General features: G+C 31.5%; 1 protein-coding gene across 1 annotated transcript; it reads left to right on the top strand.

Moving 5' to 3' along the window:
- The first annotated feature begins 4494 nt into the window (after nucleotides 1-4494).
- On the top strand, nucleotides 4495-8560 carry LOC134709246 (uncharacterized). The gene is made up of 2 exons (XM_063569415.1): nucleotides 4495-4556; nucleotides 7623-8560. The coding sequence occupies exon 2, from the start codon at nucleotides 7704-7706 to the stop codon at nucleotides 8403-8405; it is 702 nt and encodes a 233-aa protein (XP_063425485.1). The 5' UTR covers nucleotides 4495-4556; nucleotides 7623-7703; the 3' UTR covers nucleotides 8406-8560.
- Nucleotides 8561-10671: the final 2111 nt, after the last annotated feature.

Raw genomic sequence — 10671 nt, forward strand, 5'->3', positions numbered from 1 at the left:
AGATAAACACAAATTGTTTTTTTGTTAAATAATCGGTAATTTCTGTATTTTATAAGTATTATTAAAAATTATGCAATTTTTATTCAGAAATAACTCACATTTATCAAATGATCATGAATAGAGGAAAAAACGTCATTTTTTGCTGCATGTTTATCAAAATTTAAAAAAATGCGCTATTTACAGTTTGGGTCACATAATCTCCTTGCAAAATGAAACAAATTGCTGTTTTCAAAAATAGGGGTCAATGCACTCGTTTTCAAATTAAATCAGTTCGAATGATAAAAATCAGTCGAAAAATGCATCTTACCCCGAAATGTCATAGTTTGAAGTCGCGAAAATATCATTTTACGTTAGCAACGTCATTACCTTCCCTGTAACTGTATCGTATGCCCTTAAGAATGAGATTGCACAATGAGTAGTTACAAAAATAAAAAAAAGTGCACGTACTGTTGAAAGGGAAAGACGATTAGTTGTAGAAATATGGAACCATTATCTACGTCTTTCTAGAGTGGGTATGATGTTTCTTTAAAACAATTATGATCCTACAAAATAAATGAAAAATTTACAAACTTGACATAAAAGTCATGTTTCACTTCATGTATTGTAAACATTTAAAGTTACTCGTTGTATTTCAACTGTTTTATTTGTGAAACTAACTAGTATAAATAATGGCAACAGTAGTATAGCACTGTTTAATAGTCATAATTGGATAAAGACAAACCAAATCTGAGTAACAAACTAAAACCGAGGGAAACACATCAACTTTAAGAGGAAAAATATGGAAAAACAGACACACTGAACTACGGCATAAGCAGACGCCAACAAACATAGATAACACAAACTGCCATATTCCTGACTCGGTACAGAACATTTTAAGAAAACAGGGTTAAACAAGGTTTCACGGCAAGCACAACAACCCACATATGTACCCTATATAAACGTTACGGCTTAATTAAATTGTCTCTTTTACTTAACCCATGTTAACCTGGTTCTTACTGTTCTTTATCTTTTGTTGAAAGCAGTATATTACCCTCTATTTGTCGTTTCTGTTTTGATTAGTTTTTTATTTTGCTAGGTGACGTAGCCGACAATTACTATTCATATGCCCTTCAGTCCTCTTGTACATTGTGTTTTCCCCTGACGCTTTATTTTCGAGAGAAAAAATCTAACATGTCTACCACGTTAAAATACATTTAGATAAAGTTTAGTTCTTGAAGAAGTGCATTTAGTTGAAATGTTAAAAATCATCAGCTGTTTCCCTAGCATAAACCAGATTTGTTAAACCAATTCAATGGCAGATTTTGTTTATCTATTTTTCACCTGCATGTATATATAGAAGGTCTGAAAAAACAAATATATCAATATCAATATATCAACTCTTTATTAGCTTATATATAAAGACAACTGTAGTATACCGCTGTTCAAAAGTCGTAGATTGATTGAGAAAAAAACAAATACGGGTTAGAAACCAAAACCGAGAGAAACCCAACAACTATAGGAGGAAAACAGCAGAAACACAAAAGTGCAACAAAAACAGACGCCAACACACATAGAAACGAACTGTTAAAAAGCATATGCCATATTCCTGACTTGGTAAGGAAAATTTAAGAAAAAAATGGTGGGTTGAACCTAGTTAAATGGCATGCTAAACCTCCTGCTTTATATTATTTGAAATTCCCGATTTAAATGCTTTACCATTCATTTTATTTAGCCCACACGAATCAAAGGAGTATGGGCTGTAGCTATTCGCTATATTGCTACTAAACCCACTAGTTTACTGTATTAGATGTTAAGTATAAGTATTAGACACACCTTGAGGGTGCTAGCCCGAATTGGTGTTTCTTATTTACACCAAGATATTAGTGTCAATGCATAATTTCAATAATTCAAGAGATGGAAATTCAGCGATATGATCATATGTTTTAGAAAAACATAGTATATGCAAGGTATCCAATATTATTTAACGATATCGTAGTGTAAATTAGTCGATTTTCGCATTGTTTTAATTTACGATTCCTAGTCCAAACTTGTACACATGATTTCATTTATGCATGTTGTTCCTGCTTGATAAGTTGAAAGTGTCTAATGATTTAACTTTAGAACCAACACACATGTCATAAAGCTGAAATGTCAAACAGGAGTTAAAGGGCAATTAGGAATATTTCACGGCTATGACATGGCAAAATAAATATTGTGTAATATATAACAGTATACATGTAAGTTCAATCCTTGATCTAATTATTACTGGACTTGTTTCAGGTGACCTTCTTTTGATATAATTGTGTGCAGTGTACTTTAAAAAAAAATCATAAAAATTAGAGTTTTAACCTTAGTAGTGAATTTGCAGAAAATAAGGTTATACATCTGGTATAAATATAATTGTATAATAATCAGATAGAAATCACTTATAACGTTTGCTCATGTTTATTTGAATAAAAGAATATATAGGCTACCAATACAAAACGTATATTTAAAGACCAAGATACATTCATAAGCGTCTATACCGTATGTTGGCCTACTTATGACCTTAGAACGGGGTATAATCAACGAGCAATTTATGAAAGAAGATATGTACACTTTATAGAAATATTTTGATATGACATGAACTAGCAATTAAAGATAAATAAAGAAAATCCTACATTATTTTATATATGAAAACCAACTATACACGAACGAAAATTATCTCGAGCAGCAACCAACGATAATCACTTAAGTACAGGTTTGTGCGTTAGGACAGCAATATACAAAATGTGGCGGGGATAAACATGTGTGGGAGTGTTAACCTATGACAATACAAAGTCAATACTACAAAAGAAAACATAGAATTACATCATTTTAGAGAATAATCGAATCCTCGTTTAATGAGCCCTGAGCATTATTATTTTCATTTCAATACAAAAGACAAATTATACCGATCTAAGAGTACCCACAATTTCTTAAAATTGTGTTCAAGGCTCAAATGTAAATAATCAAACATGTTTTCTCTGCCATCTTTGCATACAAATATATAATTTGTTGTTTCAACCTTCTTTTGAAATTATTGTGTGCAATGTACTTTGAAAAAAATCATAAAAATTAGAGTTTCAACCTTAGTAGTGAATTTGCAGAAAATAAGGTTATATATCTGGTATAAATATAATTGCATAATAATTAGATAGAAATCCCTTATAACATTCGCTCATGTTTATTTGAATAAAAGAATATAAAAACGAATAATACAAAACGTATATTTAAAGACCAAGATACATTCCTAAGCGTCTATACCGTATGTTAGCCTACTTATGACATTAGAACGGGGTCTAATCAACGAGCATTTTATGAAAACAAGATGTTTACACTTTATAGAAATATGTTGATATGACATGAACTAGCAATTAAAGATAAATAAAGAAAATTCTACATTATTTTATATATGAAAACTAACTATACACGAACGAAAATCATCTCGAGCAGCAACCAACGATAATCACTTAAATACAGGTTTGTGCGTTAGGTCAGCAATATATGAATAAACTCATCATAGATACCAGAACTAAATTTTATATTATACGCCAGACGCGCGTTTCGTTTACAAAAGACTCATCAGTGACGCTCGAATCCAAAAAAGTTAAAAAGGTCAAATAAAGTACGAAGTTGAAGAGCATTGAGGACCAAAAACCCTAAAAGTTTTGCCAAATACAGCTACGGTAATATATTGCCTGAGGTAGAAAAGCCTTAGTATTTCAAAAAATTCTTAATTTTGTAAAATGTTAATTTATAAATATAACAATATCAATGACAATTCATATCACCACACACAGTGTTAACCTGTGACAAAAGAGAGTCAATACTACAAAAGAAAACATTGAATTAAATCATTTTAGAAAATAATCGAATCTTCGTGTAATGAGCATTATTATTTTTCACTTCAATACAAAAGACATATAATACCGATCTAAGAGTACCCACAATTGCTTAAAATTGTTTTCAAGGCTCAAATGCAAATAATCAAACATGTTTTCTCTGCCGTCTTTGCATACAAATATATACTTTGTCGTTTTTCAATAAAAAAAATATACCATTCTTCGAAAAATCTTAAATCATCGTACAGGTTGACGTAATATCAACAAACATATTTCACCCCGACACGTTCTGTATTTGTCTGTATCATGTTCGGTTCCTGTACCGTGGTTATCGTTGCTTCATGTCTGACAACTTCGTAAGTTATTTGTTATTTATAAGCCGTTATTTTTCTAATTTAATGTGTTCATTATGTGTTTTATTCGAGACCTTTTATAGCCGAATATTAAGTAATGGGTTTGCTTTCATTGTTGAAGACTGTACGGTTGCCAGAAGTTGATATATTTGACTCATTGGCAAATACACCAAATGTCCTTATATCTATATTTACATTAATCCCATTGATTTTACGCTTTCGTGACTCTTCGGAAATTTTTGTCAATAGTTAAAAATAAGTATTTAAATTTCAATCAATAACTCCAGGTAAGTAAAGAAGTATCACAGATATATTGATATTTGACTTCCATAAGCAAATTCCTTCCTGTCAAAATGGCCAGGTAAGAATGTTGGAGTAGTTCAACTATTTGTGTAAATAATTCATTAACCCTATTTAATATTCTGATTACAGTACCATGAGAATGAAAAACCTTATAGTTCTTTACACAAGAAATTAGAAAGATGATAAAGTTCACAGTTTGTGATGAAAAAATGTGTGTAAACATGCAAATTACACAGTGAGATTTAACACTTTTTAAAGGAGAGATTCAAAACGTTATCATGTTTAATGATACCAATGATTTGTTTAGTCTCACATTGGTGATACACACTGACAAAATAAACGAAAAACTACACATGAGATTATAAAATTAAAAACAAACACTGATAACTTAAAAAAGATCGAAACACACAATCATATTTGTACACACAAGCTACTTTAGTTGCGTTTCTGTATATATCTGAAGTTAAAAAAGGCAACAGTAGTATACCGCTATTCGAAATTCATACATCGATTGAGGAAAAAACAAATTCGGGTTACAAACTAAAACTGAGGAAAACATTTAATATAAGAGGTGAACAACGAAACAACAGAAACACAACGCTAAAATGCAACACAGAAACGAACTATAATATAACAATGGCCATTTTCTTGACTTGGTACAGGACATTTAAAAAAAAATGGTGGGTTGAACTTGGTTTTGTGTCTAGCAAAATCTCCGCTTTTATGGCAATGTTAAATATAACATTAAAATTACAACATTACATGACAGGACTAAAATAAAAAAATAAATGGGAGAACATACAGGACAGAGAAACACACAAATACTAGCTTTCAAAAGGTACCAGGCTTATAATTTAATACATCAGACGTGCGTTTCGTCTATATAAGACTCATCAGTGACGCTCAGATAAAGATTAACTATGATTACGCTTAGATACATTTAAATAATCATCGTTGACAATTGAGAGAGAAATTCTGAATTGGTGACATTTCGCTACCATAGTTAAGAAACTCTGCTGTTTATTCACTGTCCACATCCACATGTAAAAATTAGTATCAACACTCAACTTATTAACCCCGATATTTTTATTGGTACAGTTTTGCCATTTTTGCCATAAAAAATATATACCCATTTTAGTGTAACATTCACTGAAATTCATTACTTTCAGTTATATAGATATTTAAGAAAGAATTACTAATACTCGTATATAACCAGGGAGACAAATTCACAGGGGTTCATTTTGGAACTTTATTTGATACGTTAACTTTCAAATGATATGGTTTAATTTGACATAACGTAAATCCATTTTAATACAGATGTTATAAAAAGGAAGGTAATTTCTATATAAAATCTCGCGAAATCATGACAGGTTTGTTTTTGGCACATCCCAATACATCCAATTATACAAAGTGACCCTCTAGGCTTTTTAAGGCGATAACTGGATAGAAAGTGATTAAGAGTTATGTCTCCTTTGCATTTTATAATACATAGACATATTTAACAATGCTATTAACGTTGACATATTCACCTAAAGGAAACCATCACAGATAGTATGTGTACAAAAGCTGAAAACAATTAAGTTAAATCTATCTTATGATTAGCGTCCATTTAGAAACGTGTCCTTATCATGCCCTTTTGCCAATTTTAATGCAAATAGAGTGACATGGTTATATGTGTCTTTTGCATAACTGAAAAGTTAAATAACAAAAATACTGAACTCCGAGGAAAATTCTAAACGGAAGGTCCCTAAGCAAATGGAAAAATCAAAAGCTCAAACACATCAAAAGAATGGATAACAACTGTAATATACCTGATTTTGTAAAAGCATTTTCATAGGCATAACATGATCAACTAAATCTGATTTATAGCTCGCGAAACCTCTCACTTGTATGACAGTCGGACAAAATCCCATTATATTAACAACGATATATGAGCAAAACTAAAATACATATTATCGGTAAAATTGTCAAAAAATATGATTATAGCAGTCTACATTCAATTTGCATTAACATCGTAATCTAGTTGATACGTAATATTTACCAAAAAGGTATTATATATCCTCCTTATGTTATGTGACAAATCCCTAGCTGGTCCATCAACATTCTGCTAAGGCACCGGTTATCTTTAACGACTATGAGTAGCATTTGCAAGATCTTGAACATCGAATGAGTTAATAAATGAATATTCCTTATGCTGATTAAGTTGGTATACTGCTACTAAGGTGGGGGAATTGATAAATTCAACTTCAAATCGTCTCGTTGTTATATATTCTGATAACAAGATGACCGCTAATTTCTAAGTTTAAAATTAGCAGAAGAAGCCGTATCTGTTGTTTTATTAGTTTCTAGTTCTTGAGGATATTTTAATGGAACCAAAACAGAAAAGTTTTGATTGTTAATTGAAAGAACATCATCCATATATCTGAATGTGAAATTAAATGATATGGGTTCTTTGATTTTCTTGTTTTGGTTTCAAGTGTCTCAAGGAACTCCGACTCATATGAAAATAAGATGAGGTCGGCAAGAAGAGGCGCACAGCTAGTTCCCTTGACATTCCGACAATTTGCTGAAAAAGTCAACTTCGAAATTCAACAAATATGTTGTCTATAAGAAACTGATTTTAACTGGGATTTGTGGTCGAAACTTCGTACTTTATTTGACTTTTTAAAACTTTTTTGGATTCGAGCGTCACTAATGAGTCTTATGTAGACGAAACGCGCGTCTGGCGTATATATGAAATTTAGTCCTGGTATTTATGAAGAGTTTATTTATTGTGATCAAGGTACAATGAGCAATCCTTGTTGCCAACGAATTTGCAACACTTTGTCTCACATTTCGTGACGTTCGTCACGGGTGGGACATAAACCAATATGTTTGTCATTTTTTATTTTGTTCATTTTTCTTGTTATGGTCTTATCTTTAATTTTCATGGTTTTTGATTTCACCCCTTTTTCCCTTTCTATGTATCGTAACCATTTTGATAATTATAAAGAAGAGAAGAATATGCATGATTAACATATATTTGTTGCATTAAGTTACTAGGCATTTTCTCGAAAAAGAAACATTGATTCAGTTATAATTGAGGGCTAACCATTTTATATTACTGAAAATTGATATATTTTAGATTGTGAAAAAACTCAAAGGAATTCCATACGTGACAGAACTAAAACCCATTAGCTCAATATCACCAAAAGATACATTTATCATGGAAGTAATATGCAATCCACCCAATGACCAGCAATGTGTTCCAAATGTTTGTGAAATTGATCAGATTAAGCCATCATTATTGAGACGACTTACTATTCCAAAAGATATCAAGTCTTTAGGAATAATATGGTCCTGTCTGGTATTACCCGATGGTAAATCTATAATAATTCATCACGACAAAAAACGTCTACATCTGTTCAGTAATGAAGGAATATATATCAGAAAGATTATAACATTCAAAGAATATCCAAATACTGCTTGCTTTGTCAGTAATAGTACAGTTGCTGTCACATTAGAAGCTAACCAGATAGCACTTGTAGATGTAGAAAAAAACAAAATAATGAATACAACAAAACTTTCTCATAAATGTTATGGAGTAGCGAGTGATGGTAAAACTTTGGTCATCAGTAGTGATGACAAGTGCACTAGCGTGAATCTGATTGACATGTCTCATACAATTTTAGAAGGCGTGGTTAAACTGAAAAGTATTTCATTATTCCAAGGAAATATATATGGTACCGTTTTCTATGAAGACCAAGTAAGGTGCTATACAAGTACTGGAGACGTACTTTGGACATTTCAGAGCCATGATATTGACTATTCAGGAGGACTTGCGATAGACCAAAATGGCTTTGTCTTTATATCTTCTTATGAAAAGAACAAAATAGTGGTAGTATCACCAGATGGTCAAACCAGTTAGACAGTCTTATCAGAAGCTGATGGAATCAAATCTCCTGTAGCAATAGACATTAACAGAGAAACAGGATTGATGTTAGTGTCAAGTGATATAAGTGCTGACAGTTGTGATCAAACAGGTTTTGCTTATAAAATCTAAACAATGCCATGCTGGTTTTTTTCATTTTATATATAAAGGTATAACTGTATATTTTAGAGAACGGCCATTTACCTTCAAAAGGGTGAAAATGTTTTTTTCCTTAAAATATATTCTGATCCCAAATTTGATGAAAAAAGAATGTGTCCATAATACATGATGCCCAACTCGCCTTTTCTATGTTCAAATTCTTTGACCGGAAGTTGGACAGACGAAAAACATAATGCCCCTTGTTGGGCATGATAGTCATGCTGATGACAAAAATATTCTGAATCAAGATGTTCCCAATTGTTAAATTTAGAAGAAGAAAAAAAATAATTGATAGCGTTGAAAAACTAAGATAAGAAGATATGACTCAGACAAGACATCCTTCACACCTCCCCTTTTGGAGTTAAATGGATGCTCCCTAAAGATAGGCACTAGATGCTTCTTATTAGATGTCTTCATCCTATTATTATTTGAAGAAAAAAATGATCATTTTGTACATGCTATGGAAAATTCCAAAATTACTTCACATAAATAAAATAGAGTTGTTTTAAGTAGTTTAAATTCAAATAACGCTTTATTAAGTTTACGCATCTGAACCACTTCCTTGGATTACAAATTAATAGGAATGCTCTAACTTAAGGAAGTTCGCTTCTCAGTTTCAGAGTTATTAACTTTTTAAAACACTAGTTTATATTGATAGTGGATTAATAAAGGAATACAAAGAGCAAAAAAATATATAGGTCACTGTGCTTGTTTTCGACATATTAGTCTATGAAATTTTGGCGGGAAAATATTCTCTCATAACTTTTCTTAGCTTTATCATTGACAAGTAGAAATTCTCAAAAGCTGTTCAAAGAATTTAAATCTTATAAGACTTTTACAGATGGCTTATCAATATACATGTAAAAGATTTATAAAAAGACAAATGGGGGTCACCACTCCAGGCATATTTTTTCAAAGCTTTCAAATGGATAAAACCAGAGGATTCCGAACATCTGACAAAAAATCCAAGACATGACAAGCCAGCTTCCTTAACAATTTTAAAGACCAAGGATGTATAAATATTTGAGCTATATGACATTGAGTGGCCCAACAGAAAGAGATTTTTCAGTTTGACTGCTCTGGTATCGTTCGTCCCTCTTTTATGAATATTCATAGGAACAAAAATATACAGATTTGGATGATTTCAAATGATAAGCGGTATTGTTTCTGTCTGAAAAGAAGGAATTGAACTTGTTAACATCAAAATGACTGTAAGATAAAGCAGGTTAATATATTTTACTAATATTTGAGAAAATTAGTTTTAAAATGGTTCATATTTGTGTTTCTCGTTTCTCGATTTTTTTATAGATTAGAGCGTTGGTTTAATTAACTGTATTTACAGTTTCACAATAGTTCTTTTCAGGAGTTCTTTCTATCTTGCTGTTTGGTGTGAACCAAGGCTCCGTGTTGAAGGAAGTTCTTTGACCTATAATGGTTTACTTTTTACTAATTGTGATTTGGATGTAGAATTGTCTCATTGGCACACATAAAACAACATCTTGTATCTATAAAACAAATTTCCTCGTTGTTTTATGTTTCAATGTTTTGATAACTTTTACATTCATGCATTTCACAATGCCTATATTTAATTTTTTATAAATTTCCTGTTTACAAAACTTGGAATTTTCTAAAAACTCAGGATTTTTTTTATTAGGTATAGATTACCTTAGCCGTATTTGGCACAACTTTTTGGAATTTTGGATCCTCAATGCTCTTCAACTTTGTACTTGTTTGGCTTTATAAATATTTTGATTTGAGCGTCACTGATGAGTCTCATATATGTAGACGAAACACGTGTCTGGCGTACTAAATTATAGTCCTGGTTCCTTTGATAACTAACGTCACAGTTAGGATTTGATTGTTCAATGATTTCATTTACATACTGCTCACCAGTGGACATACACTAAACTCTTATTGTACCACAGGCACCGGTGTGTACTCATGGCATATCAGGAATCAAAGTTTAACAAATTTTTGAAACTAATTATCTGAAAATTGATTGCATTATGTTTACATGCGTTCATGGAACAGAGAAATGTACCCAGACTCCTATTTTTAATGAATCAGTATCTAGGCATCAAGAGGCATGCACATACATTTGTAG

This window comes from Mytilus trossulus, chromosome 3, assembly GCF_036588685.1.
Source record: "Mytilus trossulus isolate FHL-02 chromosome 3, PNRI_Mtr1.1.1.hap1, whole genome shotgun sequence".
NCBI classification, from domain to species: domain Eukaryota; kingdom Metazoa; phylum Mollusca; class Bivalvia; order Mytilida; family Mytilidae; genus Mytilus; species Mytilus trossulus.